The sequence below is a fragment of the Cuculus canorus genome, chromosome 5, assembly GCF_017976375.1.
Source record: "Cuculus canorus isolate bCucCan1 chromosome 5, bCucCan1.pri, whole genome shotgun sequence".
In the NCBI taxonomy this organism is placed as follows: Eukaryota; Metazoa; Chordata; class Aves; order Cuculiformes; family Cuculidae; genus Cuculus; species Cuculus canorus.
In genome coordinates, this window is record NC_071405.1 from 10,953,067 (window position 1) to 10,971,383 (window position 18,317).

At 34.4% G+C, this 18,317-nt stretch overlaps 1 protein-coding gene across 1 annotated transcript in view; it reads left to right on the forward strand.

The window, feature by feature from the left end:
• The window catches only part of KIF18A (kinesin family member 18A), a 37,443-nt gene extending 19,348 nt beyond the window's left edge, over positions 1-18,095 (forward strand). The window contains exons 12-17 of the mRNA XM_054067253.1: positions 444-565; positions 1,935-2,173; positions 11,542-12,016; positions 12,735-12,839; positions 15,399-15,508; positions 17,210-18,095. Of these exons, the coding sequence (XP_053923228.1) occupies positions 444-565; positions 1,935-2,173; positions 11,542-12,016; positions 12,735-12,839; positions 15,399-15,508; positions 17,210-17,358 (1,200 nt within the window). The 3' untranslated portion in view covers positions 17,359-18,095. The remainder of the gene's footprint in view (positions 1-443; positions 566-1,934; positions 2,174-11,541; positions 12,017-12,734; positions 12,840-15,398; positions 15,509-17,209) is intronic.
• Positions 18,096-18,317: the final 222 nt, after the last annotated feature.

Consider the following 18,317-nt stretch of genomic DNA (forward strand, 5'->3'; position numbering starts at 1 on the left):
TGTTGTTTTATTGGGATGACTAAAATTTGCTGATACCTTCAAAGAAATTAATTTTATGATAACTCAAACAAGATAATGGCATCTTGAAGATGACTGAATATGTAAAGACTTGTCCTAGACAATATTACTGAAATTCAGATTTGAGCAAGAGTGCATGGAAAGGGACAAGTGTGTTCTTGGGCATGCATAGATAAGTGTGCCTTTTGGCTTCTTAATGCTGACACACCTACTATTGGTCAAAGGAAATGTACAAAGCAATATTTAGGCATGTAAATAAGAATCAAATAAGTCATACTCTTTTACCATAAAACTTTATTGTAATAGTATAGATCCCCTCCCTCTTTAGTTTTCAATGTAGGATGGATTAATATTATTTTTAAATTTTAATTTCTCACTTTCAGTTTGATGTTTTGGTGTTTGTTTTTTCTTGTTCATTTCCCAAGGAACTGTCTAAAGAGCTGCAGTGTTGCCATTTAAATCTAGAAGTTAAGGACCTGAAAACCCAGATTGAGCACATGTCAACTCTGATGTCTCTTCAAGATCAGCATTATAAGGAAACAGAAAAGTAAGTAGGGTTTCATAGGAAGCCTCATAAGACTTCTATTCTGACATCTATAACTTTTGAAGACATACCTGAAGACATACCTATAGAACTTAGTTAGGTGAAACAGAAGAAAGTTTTTTCTCTAACTTTATTTTTCTAGGTTACAATTGTGGGGGTTTTAAGCAAAAAATATGTAAAGTGATAATCACTTTGGAAGTGTTGTTCAGTATCCATTGTTTAACAGAAATTTTATGTATACTCTAGTACTTCTTATTTTTGTTTCATTTTCTTGTTTGTGTAGTTCTTGCAAATTGTTCTAGATCATGGTGTCTTACTTTCCTCATGTTGAACAGCAGTATTGATTTTTTTTTTTCTAAGAGTTCACTTTTAATTCCTTGCACTGCAGACGTGAATTTACTAGTATTAAAAATTGCTACTATTAAACTCTTATATAGCTAGTCATATTGAAAAAAAGCTGAATTTTCAGGTCAGCATCAGCTCTTTTTGTATTATCAGTCTCTCAGATGTTGGAGACTACTTTCAGAATCTGACATAAGGAATGGGAAATAATTGCAAATCTCTTCAGTAAAGTATATTAAACTTAAACTTAAAACATTAAGCAGCTTTTCTTCCTCGTTTGGAGGAAAGGTTGTAGCCATAAAAATTAGGAAAAAACCAATACAGAAACATGCAAAACTGAAAGCAAAATTTTTAAAGCTGTGATACTAGTAATTATAAAGCTGCTTCTTTAGGTTTTTATCTGTGTCCTTTTTCCTATTGCTTGAACTTTGTTTAGTCTTTCAAGTGACTCCACAGTTAATGAATTCGTGTATTCAGATAGAGTTCCTAAACTTCTGTCATTTTAATTTGATTTGCAATTGTGCATGGATGTTAATATATTCCATTCTTTAATTAAAGATTCTGGTATCTAGATTTATTTGGACTAAGTTTCTATTAACATTTTATACACATCTAATTAAGATGTGCTTGGTTTAAACCGCATTTTGGTTTGTACTCTTTATTTTTCTAAAATAATTAATTTTAGAAAGTCAGAACTTAATCAAGATATACTGACTGCATTTCTGTGGTCTTTGAGGGACTGAAGATCTTGGATACTGAGGAAAAACTACACTTAGTAAATGCGTAGAATGAAGTACAAGATTTCGTGAAAGAGGAGACATCACTCAGTCATCAATATTTCTTCTAAGTGCCATGGGATTCCCCAAAAATAAATTAAAATAAACTACACAGCAAATTTGGGGGAGTGGGGAGGGGGGCAGCGGTGGAGAAGAGCCAGAAAAATCCGTTGTATTTCAAATAGTGGCAGTGCCTAGTAAGCATCAGACTAGTTAAGATTGTCATATTTTCCTTGCCTCTTTTTGGTTTGCAGAGTACTGAATACTTTGATTCCAATTCTTCGCAAGCAATACTTGACTTTAAGAGAAGCTGGATTGACAAATAATTTAACTGAAACTGAATATGAGGAGGTTGAGCAGCTGATTCAAAGACAAAAATCAGTAGTTTGGGCTGACCAAACAGAAGAAAAGGAACAAAATCAAAACCATGAACTAGAGCCGTCAGCTCTCTTTGCATTCCCGCAACTTGTGACTACACCAAACACCCCATGCCGTAAGTATATAATTAATTTTTTCTCTGTTGGAAATGCTTTTAAAAGTCTCCAGTGAAAGCTATATGTCATCTATAAACACAGTGGATGCACACTTCTGCAAATACAGAAGCATCAGAACCACTTCCTATAAATTATGTGCCAGTCTTAATTGGATATCAGAAATAAGCTTACTTTTTTGTGGCTAGACATACTGCCAACAGATAACTCCCTGGTTCTCTTGATATATGCCACTTATACCAATGTTCCTTTATTCTATGAGTGTTATTAATAATTCTATTTGAATATTTCACATGACATTGATGAAAAAGGTATCATGGTGTCAATAAGTGTTATAATTCCAGTAGTGATTGGAAAAGTTAAACAGCTACTACAGTTTTTCAGTTTGAAGTAAGAGTAGCATTTCCCATTAAATAGAGGTTGACTTGAAATCAATTTAGTAGAATATTCTGTAAGTTTATTTTTCCAAGAATCAAAGGATTGACTATTCCTACCAGCTGTTGTACGCTAATGCTTGCATCTTGTGCTCTAGATAGGCAGCAGTCAACACAATAGAGCTTTCTGATTACAGCTGATGGTCCATAACATGGGAAAACATTCATAGGTAACAATGGCAAATAATGCTTTCTTCTCAGAAGCCGGTAGTCATAAGAGAGGATTGACCCCTGGAACTCTGAAATTAGTTCCATGCTTTGTTTCACTTTCTTCCTCTGCACAGCTCACTCTGGTGTTGACAATTATTCTGCTACAACCATTTATTACCTCTGCTCTTATTTAGTGTGTGTGTGATTTTTCGCATATTTTAGTATCGCTATTGATCATGTTAGTTGATGTCTGGTATTTTGCTCTCCATAATGTAATGGTCAGGTTATGTTGAGCATGGGCGGGGCTTTTTTTGATGGGAGTGGTGTTGGGTACATTTTAGTTGGGTGAAGGGGATTGCTCTTTTGGAGAGAAGGAAAGGAAAGCATGCAGATGTGCATGATTGTTTCCCATTCTGCCCATACTAGTCAGTAAACTGTATGATAATTCGAAACTAAATATTGATTGCAGAGATTCCATCTTGGCGTATGTGGGTTGTCAGTTTCAAATCTTTATCCCTGATGCTAGTAAGTTTCTTGATCTTGACTAATTACTTCTCTTCCACATTTCTTGAAGTCCTATATTGTAAGAGGCCAGATACTGAAATTAACACTAAAAATATTTAAATTGCACATGAACATTTAAGACATGAACATTTTTCTGCATTAAAATCATGAGACAAAGCTTGAGGGGCTATCTTGTGATACTTACATAGACATTTTCTAATTATTCTAAAAGTTGTTGAACTGTATATTCACCTAAGTAAATGGATACCATATTTTTCAGTTAAGGCAGACTTTTTTCAGCTGTAGATGGTGTCTTTGCCTAAAGATGTCCCTAGAAATCTTTTGTTTAAAATTTTTATTTTTGTTTACTTGTTTCTATTTGGAAAAGGAAAGGGGAGATGTTACTCTCACTCCTTTCCCCCACTTACTAGGTGCAGGAGAAAAGATGGTAGAAACAACTGTCTTCCAAATTTTTTAACCTTTACACAAAAGGTCATGAAAATTACTAAGCAAATGCTTCTCTTCTTTCTGTGCTCCTGACCTGATAGTGTGTTCTTCCATTTGCTTTTGACTAGTTGTATGAATGTGTTGATACTTGTAAGAGACGTTGCCAGGATTTTACTATTTTTTTTTCAAATTACTGAAGATTTTCAGGAAGCAGAATTTACCTCTCTCTCACTGGCAGCTTAATTTGGTAAGATAACATAAAGTGACAGATTATTCTCAGTGCTGATTCTTAGTGTTGAAGTTACTGTTTAGCATGTAGCCACTGTTTTGCAAAAATTTCTAAAACTAGATCACTGTACAGAAATAAGGCACACTGCTAAAGTACTAAGTACTAAAGTACTAAGAACTTGATATTAGACATTTGAGTTGGAAATTCAGTCAGAAACTGAGAATTGGCTGTGTACTGGAAGAAGTTAAAGTTCTAAAAATTATTAATTGGGCATTCAATTATTTAATTTAAAAACAATGAGATAAGAAGTAAACATACACAGCAGCAGCTCTACTCAGAAAAAATAAATTCTTCTCAAACAATATTTTTACAGTATCATTTTAATGATAATGCATCCTTACCTAAAATACTACTGGTGTTGACACAGCCACTTCCATGCATCTTGGTACATGGGATGGGAAAAAGTAATCCACTTGCCAGTGCTTCTGTATTATTTTTTTTCTGTTGAGCACAAAATGTATGCAATGTATAGCTCTTCTTTAATTGAATTTGTTTGAATTCACATTTGAAATATTTTCAACTACTAGCTCATATTGTTATGGAAATCCACTTCTCTTGCGCAGAATGTATATAACAAACTTAAGAAAACATATTAATCGTCAAAAATATATGAGCGTGCAAAAGTGATCAGGGTGTTGCCCTTGTAGTACTTCACAGAGATAGGAAGGATGTAGTAATTTCCTTTTTCCTTTAAATAAATTATTAAAGAACCAAATTATCCTTAAATTTATCTCAGAAGTATGTTTGGCAAACGTTGACAAGAGCTGACCTAGGAACTCAGTGAGCAAGTGAAAAGGAAGATTCATACAGATCAGCTCACATCTTTGGCGTATTGGTCTTTTATTATTTATAATGTGTTCAAGATGTCAAGAAAGAAACAGTGTTTTGCACCAAGATGGAAAAAAAGATCAGCCATATGCTACACAGTGGTCATTATTCCTTACAGAAAAATCCATATTTCGCATGTAACATAATTACATGAACTTCAGCTTGTCAGCAGCAAAGAGCAATGAAGCTTGGTTCTCGTGATTTGATTTTTATTTTTTGTGTTGTAATTTGAGAGTGGTCATTCTTTTTAAAATCTCCCATTTAATGTAAATATGTCACCTTGTGTTGGTGTCTGAGAAGTTTTTTTTCTAGGTGATCTCAGGGAGAGGGCAGGAAAGTTGATTGGTGGCAATGGAACATAATTTTTCTTTCGCATGAAACGTAAGCCCAGAGCATCTTAGAGGAAGAGAGTTCTAGGTCTGCTAGTAATGAATGTGAAGTATTGCTTTTGAACCTATGTTAATGTATCTGAAATAATACTTTTTGAGATGAATTCTCCCTGCAAAAATGAGGTACAACTCATGTAGAAAACAGATTTATGAAGAAAATAAATTCCTTTTCGGTGTAAGCTTACGAATTTAATAATTGCGTAACTTTTGAACCCAACAGTATACCTAAGGATGTCAGACTAGTAATTTATAGGGGAAAATGTGAAAGACTAAATGGAATGATAGCAAAGGTGCAAGGGGCAGGGATTTTTATTGGAGGTTTTGTTGAAAGACTTTAACAGAATGAAGTTTTCTGAATATTTCCTTTACAGCATGAAGTGATTGGTATTACCCTGTTATAAGATCCCTCTTTCTATCATGAGTTTCAAAATACCAAAAAACTTCAGCTAAATTCCAGTCTTCCTTGGAAAGCGTCTCCTGTGTATTAAATAATATGAACTCATAGTTGAACAAGAAAAGATCAGGATGCTTTCTGGACATTGATTCAACTTCTGTTTCAATGGTCAAGTTACCAAGACAGTAAATTCTTGTGCTTAAAAACTGATTTTTAGAGAGGCCTAATTAAATCTTATATTTGCCATGTAGTACTTAACCATAGGAATAGATCTCTATCAGAGAGTCAGATGTACGTTACTAGTTGAGTGTTAATTAGCCACCTCATCCAACCAAGTAATATTTCTTTGTCATCTGTATCTACAGTAGCCCTTCCATGGGTAACAGAAATAGCTCTCAAAATTTACAATTTGTCTCAAGCTAATGTTCCTTGCTCTTCCGGTTTATTTAGACAGTGCCATACTGATGTAGCTGTGCATGACAATTAATATTTTTCCCTTGGTAACTTCATTTGTTTTTTAAACTATGACTGAAAACACGTTATTTTTCAGAACGTCTAATCTTGCTCACTTTCATTAGGAAGCCTTAAAATGAGGTGTCTCTAATGTTTCTTAACCATACTTTCTACTTGATATTAATAGGGAAGATTTTTTTTAAACAATTTTTTCATCAATGTTTACTCCTACTCTTTAGATATCTACCCATATCAACTACTGATTCTGACATTAATTATACATAATTGTTGTTTTGTAGAGGCAATGCTGGTTTTTCACTATCATTTTTGTTTATAATTACATTAAAAAAATATTTTAAGCTTGAGTATGCTTCATGAAACCATAAATGTGCAACCTCGTGAATGACTCTATTTGGATCAAGTAAAGCCTAAGCTATGAAAGTAACATATGTTCATTCAAAAAATATATATATTGCCCTCATTCTTGGTTGTTGGTTAGTGGAGAGCCTTACAGTGTTCATAAAGTATGGACTGATGGGTGGAGAGCTCTGACTGGTATTTGCAGATACTTCTGTGAATGGGAAAGTTCTTGGCATTGTTTCAGGCATCCCATTTCCGGAAGCCTTACTGTACATTACCATTGAGAGAATGGAATTGATTTACAGGAACAAAAAATAAAGGCATCCATTACGTCCCCTTGTGACAAACATCCAAAAGTAAAGTCGGTTTATTATTCTGCATGACAGGAGAAATTGAGGTGTAGTATGTAGTAAAAGTAGGAAAAAACCGTGACCTATGTATAGGGAAGATTTGTCTTGTGTTGAGCCATTTTTTCATGCTGTCATGTATGACTACTTTTTTTTTTCCTCCTGACCGCTAGAACCCACAAGAATGAAGCTCAGATTTTAGCCTTTTTCAGTTTACAGCTGTTGTTTGGGAAACTGTTGTGAAACTGGCCATCACAATGACGCCTTTGGGTCACATGAATATTAAATAATTGAAATGTATTCACTAGACTTCATTTGTAATTTGGAATTCCATGAATCAGTTGTTAGAAGAATCAAAATGTATGATTAGTGTTGTAAATGGATCAATCATTGGTAGCTGAGAAATGTTTATTGAAATGAATGCATTAATATTTGATTTCACTTTAGCAGAACAACCTGGTAGACTTAAATTAGCACAGTTTCCAGAAATAATCCCCTATGTATGTATTAGCATGAGTTCCAGAAGAGAAGTCTGGGCGATTTATTTTGTACCAAATGCCAATTAGAACTAACTCAATTCATCAGAGTCGTCTTGTCATAAAATCTACTCCCTTTTGCTGTGACTCATGTTCCACAAATACGGCGTTGTGCTTTTCGTATTAACTTACAGGGCTTTAAGTGTCTAATAGTGCTGTGTTTCTGTCCTGTTAAGTCAGTTCTTCTGAGTAGTCTTTTGGGACAGATAATAAAACAAACTAATGACCAAACCCACCTCATACTGTTTGAACAGTGGTTGGTCAGTGGAGGGTGACTTTGTGTGACTTTATTAAGAAAAATATCATCTCAAAGAATAATGATAATTATCTTTTATCATCATCAGCCTGTTCAGTTGAAGAACAGCAAAGATGTGATCTATTCTCTAAAATACATTTGAAATAATGCTTGTTTTTCAAGTCAAGTGTTGTAACTGAAAACAGTAGCTAAGAAAATAAGACCTTAAATTTCTTTTAACTGCTCCATCAGGTTAGCTGTGGGTGTTTCTGTAAAGCATATAGTCATTCACTTTTGTATGTGAAATAAAAAGTTAAGTTAGTGTGACTGAATTATGAGGGTCATTGTGATGCAAAATATTGAATTGATCATAAAATGTGGAGCAAATGTGAAACAAACATTATAATGTCCATGCTTTATCATGGAACAGGTTTGGAGATTTTCTTTGGAGTTGGAATGTGTTGCTTGTCTTTCAGTGGAAAAGTAATGACGGCACTTAATGATTAGCATTAGGCATCCATTCAGCAACTATTTAGATTTGATATTTAAGAAAATGTGAACGACCGTATTTGGTCCACCACTGTGTCATCTTCAGTAATCGGTACCAAGTACTTCCCAGTAAGAAACTCAAGATGGGCAGCATCAACAGGACAAATTTAGAGTCGGCTATTAAAAGCCATTGCAAAATATTAGCAACTGGCTTTAGGATCTTGCTTGCTTATATAGACAGAAATCAAAACACTGGCATTCCATTATTTGGTTGGTTGAAGTTTTTATTGCTGTGTTCATGTTTGCTTTATATCATAACTATTTGGAGATATATACTGTCTAACAGCAAGCTAATGTGAAATTGGGGTGTTGAGGTTTGGGGGTTTTATCACATCCTATTTGGTTTGTGTTAGTCAGTGAAAACAAGTTAAATAAGGTCTTGTTGGTGATGTTTACTTTCCTGTTTACTGTACAAGGAGCAACTTAATGCTTTCACAAAAAGCTTTGAGATAGGACACTTCTTGAATATTTCAAGTGCTATCCAATATTTAACTGGCAAGAAAAGCTAGTTTTGTTTTAACTTCATTTTACAATGACTTTCATTCCAGAAATAAATAGATTTTTAAAATAGGTCTGAGTTCTTAGTAACAGCTTATATTTGCCCTATATAGAATTGCTGCACCTGCCTTTTTATTAATGTACTTTTATTACAGTATGTAATACTGTTCATTATGATGAAATTCAACAAATTATTAATGTTGGCAATACTTTTGTGTTCTTTACCTAGGTTGTTCATGGTTTCAATGCTTGCATTTACAGTTAATTTAAAAATACTTCCAGTATTTAGTCCTGGAGAAGCTTCTAAATGTTGGCACTCTTGCCAAAATATTTCTCCATCACAATTCCATCCTAGTAACTTTAGGGCATTATCAAAACCTCAGTGTCTTACGGTAAGCTAACTTTCTGAAACTGCAACCTCCCCATCCTAATGTAACAACAAACAAACAATTCTAACCATTATTTTTCCCAAAACACATACTTTCAGATATGTATAAGCAGAAAGAAAAGCTAATAAACTAATATTTTAAAATATGTCCTGAAATGTTTAATAGATAGTTCTTTTGATAACTAGATTGGAATCCTTAGATAAAGCTTATTTTTGTTTTTAAAAATATAAGCTGACAAAATCTAAAAGAAAGTTTTGGCCTCAGTTTTTCATTGTGATGACTAGAAAATAATTTTTTTGAAAGACATGTTAGGCTCTTTGAACAGAGGAATAATCTTATACTCATGAAACCAAAATTTAAGAGCAAACAGGTTAATGAAGCATAGCATTGTTGACAGTGTCACAGACTACATAATGAAGATTAATACATAAGTTCCTTGATTGTTACTAACAATCTACCAAGTCTTGGAGTAAAATGTCTTCACTGAAGTAAACCTATATTATTTCTGGTGGAGGTAAGAACTATTTGAGGAACAAAGGCTCTGTTTCACTACCCTTTCCGTTTCACTGCTCATGGAGGATACTCAAATTTAGCTTAATGTTTAGGTTACAATCAAGCTACTATGTCTCAAACCTGCTGGATTTCACCTAGTGAATGTTGACTGTGGTTTAGGCTAATCTTAGGTATGAGAAACTGTATTTTGCCTTTTAACAAAAAACCAAATCCTCTACATTTATATAGCGAAGTGAACTGTATACAGACATGCATACATACAAAAATTCACGTTTTGGTTACTTTTTGCCACGCTGCTCTCTCAGGCTTGTATTTCCCATGTTGTGTTTCTTCAAAGCTGAGAAGGCCATAATAGAATTTTAATAGTTTGTGTAATTATTCGGGAATCATTTCCCATAATCAGTTTGAATTAAATTAACCTGCTCTTGCTGTTTGTGCGTTGTTGAACAAGATGTTGCATGTTTTGTGAACCATGGTAGTGTAGATGTTCTTTCTGAAACTGAGCTTTTGAATGAAGAATAAATGTTTTATTTAGGTTTTTTCTCCCAATGATTTCCTTGTTGAGTTCAGTTCTGGCAACATATAATAGATTTGTAGCCTATTTATCAGCATCCGATTTACTTGCTGCTTGTACGCATGTTGGTAGTACCTATTCTATCCTCCAAGAACAGGTCTAGTTCTCATGGTAGTCTTTAACTCCTTCCCTGTCTTCTCACAACTCTAATTTGTATCTTCATAATTGACATCACGTGGTGTATCTAGGCATGAGGAGTCAATCGTACAGTATGTCTAGTTCTAAAGCACGTACAGGTAACTGATGTGGAGATCACCCTTTCATCCTTTGAAGGTTTTACTTCAATGAGGCTCTTATTTTGGCCTTTTACCCAGGACATGATTTCTGGGGGTCCTTGGAGAACTGACATTCTTAAACCTTCTTGCCTATGATAATTTGGCTTGCATATCAGCAATGAGGCCAACATTAAACAGGCTGAGAAGTGGTAAACAGAGAGAAGATCACAATCATTTAAGCCTCGCTTTTTGTAAGAAATCAAATGAGGAGAGGGGTTAATAATGCAATACATGGTTTTAATAAATTCTCCTCTTCAAAGGACTTTTATGGAACAGCTAAAATGCTATGTTTTAACACACAAGAACTAAAGAAGCCTTCAGTCCAAGGGGTTGAAACGAACTTATTAGTCTGAGGCAAATAGAATGAATTCTTAGAAGAAATAAATATTTATCAACACTGTTACATGAATGCCACAGTTTAATTCTTGAGTATCTTGTGACAACGTAAAAAGCAGGAGTTCTTACAGTTTTGTTGCTCAGAGGAATGGAGTAAGCACTGCAGGAAGAGGTATTGTGTTGCTGCACCTACCAGCTGATGTGGGGCTAATCTATAGATGTTTTAAGGATAGTAATCATTTCTTAAATTTGCACTGAAAGTTTAAATACAGAAGCATTTGGAGGATTGACAGCTCTTTTTTGGTAAACGGCTTTTTTTTCCAGAGTTCCTATATTGAGACAAACAGGATCCAAGTAAATCCCTTTTTCAAAAACACTGCTTTCTCATTTGCAATGTCAAAGGATTTTGTCCAAGTGAATCTGTATCCTTCTTTTTACAAGAGTCTCTCTACTGAAAGGTCCTTGCTAGGGTAAAAAAGGCAGTGATTGAGGCACCTGTAGATGGCTGTGGTAGTACCATTTTAAACTAAATGAAGAGTTGTCATGATAATGTGATCATTTTCAATACTTTTCCATTCCTTGTTGTCGTGTGTTATATCTTACCTGTCATTACTTGTAATATCTCTGGGATTAACTGTATCAGCCTATGCATAATTATAATAACTTGAGTGCCACAGAACAAGTGCTACCATCTGGACAATACTACAATAGAAATAAATTCAGTTATACGATCAAATTATTATGTAAATGAAATAGTATTTGTAATAATTTCTGCTAATAAATATGTTTTAGTGGGAAAGAGGAGGGGGGAAAGTAAGATTTTAGTAAATGTAGGTAAATGTGCTAACCATTGTTACCTACGTTGCACAGGTACAAGTTCTGGTATACCATCACGAGAAATGACTAAGAATACACAACAAATTGAATGTGCAGTACTATCACAGAAGAGAACGAAGCGGAAGCTGATGGACTCTCCAGTCACACCTCAAAGTCCTCTTGTATCCAAGCAGCCCAATCTCCATAATCTGGAGGATTCTCTTACCAAGGACATTCAGCCTATTGTGTTTACACCAGAGCTTTGCAGAATACCAATACAAAGCTGCCAAACACAGACTGTGGTAAAGAAAGCTTTACACCTTGCAGGCCTTAAGGAAGCCAACGCATGTGATACAGAGACGCCAGTAAAAACAACGGGTATTATGGACACTACGTGTGACATTATGCCAGAGTGTGATGTAGCTGATATGAACTCAACAGTAATTCTCTATGAAGGGACAGGTGAAACAACTGAAACTGACTCATCTGCAAAGGAGTCACAGCCATGTGGCAATAATATTCTGCAAAGGTATCTTCCATTCATGTGAGCAAGGAATATTACCCAAACACTTTAATCCTGTTTATCTTCAGAGCTGGGTTTGTCCATTGATGTCAATTTTATTTGTAAACACAACATTTTGAAATCGGACTGGAATCACAAAAAAAGTTTTCACAAAAGGGGTTGTTGGGCACTGGCAGAGGCTGCCCAGGGAGGTGGTTGAGTCACCATCCCTGGAGGTATTTAAAAGACGGGTTGATGAGGTGCTCAGGGACATGGTTTAGTGGCAGATAGGAATGGTTGGGCTCGATGATCTAAGAGGTCTTTTCCAACCTGGTGATTCTATGAAACCCTCAACTTAATCAGCATCAGATTCAATTCTGACATTATTTGAAATCAATGGTATGTTAGTGATAAGGGATGAAAGCTTATGCTATTTTACAAGATATGTACTGAAAAGAAAATGCAGCACTTCTGAAATAGTTTGTGATGCCTCAGGCAGGTTACTTGCTCTAAGCCTTACTTTTCCGGTCTGTAAAACGGATATATTAATGTCTTTGACATTGAGAGATGCCATTGATAAAGCTGTCATGTGAAGTCCTGTGAAGCTGCCTCAAGTAATATTATTGAAATAAATTTACAGTGTTGTTTTTCAGCATAATGTATATTTATTTACAGTTAAGAAAAATTCTATCTGACTTCTACCTAGAACAGATTTTTTTACAAAAATGTAATTCTTTCTTTCCAGAGTTAGGGTCTCTTCCTTAAAAAGCAAAATTCCTACTTCAGTACTTGAGAAGCCCTCATATATGGCACTGACTTCTGCTGCTGCAAGAAAAAGGAAAATATTAAGGTAACATTAAACTAAATCTTCTGATATTATACAAATGAGTTTGTATTTACTTATTTCTCACTTCAGTTTAGGTATTATACTTCAAATTAGGAAACTTACTATATAAGTCATCTGGACCTACATAGAGGATGCTCTGAATCAAATAGAGCTTGAAAAATCAATTATTTTTCTTTGCAACTTAGATAGAATCTTTTTTTGCTCTTGGGTTGAGAAACTTCTGTTGTTTTAGTAGACTAATGTCATGCCTTACATGTGTGCCGGCTACTCAAAATAAAAAGATGACACATAATTCTGAAAAGAGAAATTCCATCATCAATTAAAAATCTAATTTGTTTGAAAATGCTATGCCTTTGCTGGAACACACTAGAAACTACCAAAATAGAAAGTGGAGAAAGCGCTTCATGATACTGATGTGGCCAGTGCCTTTGTTTTTCTGATAATTCGTTTCCAGTCTCCGTTATTATGACTTCATACTTGTGGTCTGGTCTGGGAAGAACTCCACTTTAGTGACTTCTGGTTTATAACCCTGAGAAATCCTTTTTGGTAGAAGAAACAGAAAATCTGACACTGAACAGACACTGGGTGGAATTGTCCTTTTTTGTTTACTAGTTGTTAACATATTTAAGGATTAGCTGTCTGGTCAGTACTGATGAAGCAGCTCTCTTGTTATTTTTAGTTTTGTGGTTTTTTTCTTTTTTCAAAAGCAAAATTTGATACAACCTTTTTTTCTAAGCCATATTATGAGTCACCTGTTGATGCACAGTGAGTGGAGCTGCCACCTCATAGGTCTTCTAAAGAATGTTTCAAGGCTGTTGGAACAATTTCTATAGATAGGAAAAAACTTCAAACACTGTTTTCGTTTATTAGCATATTTGAGGTACAAAAATCTTCCTAGATGATCACAGATTCACCCATTTCATGTCCCTGTTCTAATTGTTATTATTATTCTAAACTGTTTTGCTGTAGGATGAGAAGCAAATCTATTTTCAATTTTTAATATGGTTGATTATTAATTTGTCAAAACAGATCACCTACTCTGAAACAGACCTAGTTTTCTAGATCGTCTTTAGGGAGAGTTACAGAAACTTTTGAGGCCAAATTTATCTTATTTTAAGGTAAATGTCCTAAGGTAGATGTTAGGAATACTTCTTTGTGATAACTGCATAATTATTTTTGAACTTATATGTGCTTATCTCTTCCCAAAAGACTAGATCTTTCTGCTCTTTTGTCTCATTCCTTCTGTGTCTCAAAAATATATTTCACAATTTCCAAGTTGGGATAAAGGAGAATCCCACAACTTTCATTCCTTTTTTTTTTTTGCAGATTTTTCCTTCTGCCTTAGATTATAAACTATCTGTAAACCCAAATTCCTTATGTCTGTCTAGCAGCTGGTGATGAGAAGAAGGAAGGAAAGCTTCTTATTTGTGAAGGAGGAAAAGAATGTTGACTTTTCAGATAGAGCATCCTTTCCTTTCTCTTGTTATTTTCCCCTTGCTTTTCTTTCCCATGCTTTCCCTGTCTGAAGTAGTTCATTCCAGTCATTCATCTCCTACTAGCATTAGAATAAAAATATAAACTTCAGGCATATTCTATGCATTAAAAGTATAATTTGAAACAGTCACATTGCAAGGAGAAGGTATAAGACAAAAGTTGATCATAGAGAGGCTGTCTTTACTAAATGGCATTTCTTATTGGCATAAGTTCTCTTCTAAGAAGCATTTATTAATAGGTCTTGGGGCTGGCACAAAGCACATCTTGGTCTTCAGTCCTTGCAATATGTTTTCATTTAGGCAGAAAATAAGTAAAACTACTGTAAGTTAGGGGACTATAAACAAGGAATAGTACGATATCATTAGAGGAATGGGAAAAGCGTAGAAACTTAAAACATAAATAGAATTAGGTTGTTTGTGAGGCTGTCTTGGAGTATAACTGGGGATGTTAGCAAAGCAAGTGTAAAAGAGTGAGATCAGATAGATTCATGATTTTAACTCTAGATCTCAAGTCTGTTGCATAAAAGGCTATAAAACATGGAGGTTTTGTCTTAATGAATTTGAAGCTATATTTTTCTTGCAGCTTAGCTAAAAAGCATTGTCTGCTACAAAGCCACCCCCTCCAACTGTGCTGGAGGCTGTAGAAAAATGATTGTAGCATTAAAAAGTACAATTTGTTCAGTAAGCATAGCTTGGTCATTTCAAGGATTTCTGTACATGTATTAGGATTATTTCTTAGTGTAATTTGTGTGCAATGACCGTTAAACTGGCTTCTGTGGTTTCCCAAAAACTGTGGCATATTGGTCTACGTTTTAACATAAGTGGCAACATTCATTCTTATTTTCACAGTTCAAGCATTCTTGTGAAGTTTTAAAAAGGAAAAACAGGAATAATATCCATATATATGCCTCATAAATAAATTAGTTTATTCCTAGCATTCTGTTATGAACTACTAATACCAAATAATATAATATAATTTAATGCATTCCTGCATTTGCAAAGCCTAAAGTACTGTACCGTAGCTTAATCACTTTGCTGAAAGCAAACTTTTCTCTGGCTGTTTTTCCAGCTCTACGTCAAACGCTGAGTTAGGCAGCCTGCAAGACCCTGTTGCTGCAAAGCGCATTCAACAAGAGGTCGTTTTAAGCCATGGAGTTTTGCAAGTACCCAAAATATCAGGTGAGTGTTGCAACTTGAATGTATGGTGCTGCATTGATAACCGTTTGTACAGGAGATTGAAAATTAAGGTTGATACTGAAGGTTTGGTCAGTTTAGCAGTGTGTGTTACTGTGATCAGTATGTAAAGCCATGGGTTTGAATAGTATAACCATTAATTTAAAAAAAAAACAAGACCAGAACTGAATGTTTAACCAGTTATCTAGGTGGTATCTAATTAAAAATCAATATTACTACAAGCTTTTGGAGAAAACTGTTTCCCAAGAGTTAAGGTCTTCCACCAAAAATTGTGTACTTGTAGAGAAATTGGAACCTCTTATCTGTGCCGAGCATAGTTTATCAAGAAATAAAATTCTCCCATACCTGTTTTTAACCGCTTGCGTTGTTCTATAACACCTCACTGACTTGATTTTACAGGTATGGAGGTTTTTTGGAGATTACTGAAGCTTTGGGGCTATTTTGAGCCAACACAATAGCTAAGGAAAAATTATTTCAAAGAAATATTTAGGTGTTCACTTACTTCTAACAGCTCGCTGGTAATATAAGGTAGTATTCTGTGAAAGTCTGCTACAATTATATGGCTTCTTTCTGAGGTACATAAATCTTTACTGTAACTCAATCAGTTACAAATATTTTTTCAGTAGTTGTGCACAAAGGTCTTTTGTTCCCAATTTTTCAAAAACCTCTGCCTTCCCTAGTGCATGGCACTGAGTTACTTGGCATGTACAGAACATTTTTAATGTGTTAAATTTGTACAATTTTCCTTTCATCTCTACCCGCTTGTCTTCTTTTCTTTTGGTCTTCCAAAATACACTTAACGATCTTTCTTAATGCAAGCTCTTGAGCAGTTTACAAGAGATAAGAGATGGTTTAAAGTTTGTTTGCTATTCTTATTAAATAGTCCAATCATGCAGCTTTTCCCTGTGGCACAGTCAATATTCCATTTTTATAGCACATACATGGTTCTATGTAAGAATTGATGTAAAGGAGTAAGTACATAAGAATGTATTGTTCTCCACTGATGAAAAATGTCGAGGATCTATTACAATAAACTTACTGAAAAGTGTAAAACTGAGGCTAAACATTGTCTAACCAATAGCTACTTATTTAGCAAAGAGCATACACAGTTACATCAGTGTTGATTTCTGCTGTTAAAGGTAGGCTTATGAAGTTAGCAAAATCAATCGCTGCTCTGGGATTCATTATTCTGAAGAACTTATGTAAGGAAGCACCACACTCTGAAAAAGAGAACAGATTGTTGATTCTTCAGAGTTCAACTGAATGTAATATACACTTTATTTTCAAAAGCATGGATTACAGAAGAATAAAATCTGACCAAATCCCAAAGAGGAGTTGCTGCTTTCAGATTAAATAGCTGAAGTTTCTCTAATGACATAATATTCATTTTTCAATGCTGTTCTATAATAATAAGGATTACTAAAATTCTCATGTATTTCTACATATATACATACACTGTGCATTTTTAATTACACATTGTGTCAATTGAGGTTCTAATCATCGGACCTGCTACGCAATTTGCACACTGGATTGCTGAGCTGAAGATGATTAGATTTTAGTGTATCAAAATTGGGCTTTCAAAAATTCTTAGACATGCTCTGAAAAGGAGACCTGGGTTGGCCAAACTCTGCTCATGTTTATTGAATGAGTGCCTCTTATTTGTAATAACATGCTTTTCTTCACTAGGTCTTAAAACAAAGAGCTGGAAGCAAGAACGGGATGTGCCGAAAAAGAAAGTTAAAGCCCTTTCTGAAGATAATGTAGCATTGGATCCTAAACTAAGGACACAAAAAAATCTTCTACTTCGTGTTAGAAACAAAAAAAATAGGATTTAGTTCTGAGTTCATCCATATTTCAAGTATGTTTGATAGATAGCAAGTAAAGACAAAGTGACTTTTGTTTTTCTCTTCTGAATTGTTTTCTGTTAAAGATATCTCTCTCAGTAATGCACTATTTCAGGAAGAACCACTTTTTGGGAGTACAAGAATTTTGTCAAATGCTAAAATTAAATAAGGTTCTTTTTTTGTCTTCTGTTAGAGCTTAAAAATGTCTTTTGTATATTAACAAATGAACAGGAAATTTTATTTGGACTTGGGAATGGAGAAGTGCACCATATACTTTTTGCCATAATCTCTGTGAGCGATTCCCTTTGTTTGACTAACAGATCAATACTTCAGACAATACAAGTTTTTCAGAGGGTCGCTGGTGCTGTAGTTTTTTGGTGCTACTTTAAAGTGCTTATATGCAGTCAGTCTTAAATTTCTGATGAGAATTTTGTGATATAAAAATTAGAAAAATTCTTTTGACCTTTTAAATTATTTTCACTGACATTTCCTAGAGTTAAAATTGTTTTCATTTGGAAGCAAGTCAAACAGGTATTAAAACACATTCATACTTAGCACTAGGATGCCAGTCGATTCTTAAATATATATTTGTGGGTAGATAATAACACTGCAGTATCAGATGACCAAAATACTTAGTGTTTTAAATTAAATACTATATGTACAATATTTTAGCCTTTCTATTTTTAGTGTGTAACATGGTTGTAAATGTTCCTGGCTTCAGTCTTTCAATTCAGTTGTAAATAGCATAATTGTTAATAACTTTGAATAAATTTGATGTTTTAATTAAACCAATATAAGTTTTGCCTCTTATTGTGAAAAAGTCTGAATTGATTTTGACAAGTATTATTATAACTACACATAGCTCATATTGTATCTTCTGATAAATGATTAACATTCATAGAAAAAGTGGTTATATCTAGTTGTAGCCTTGACAGCCTGCCCACCCTTAG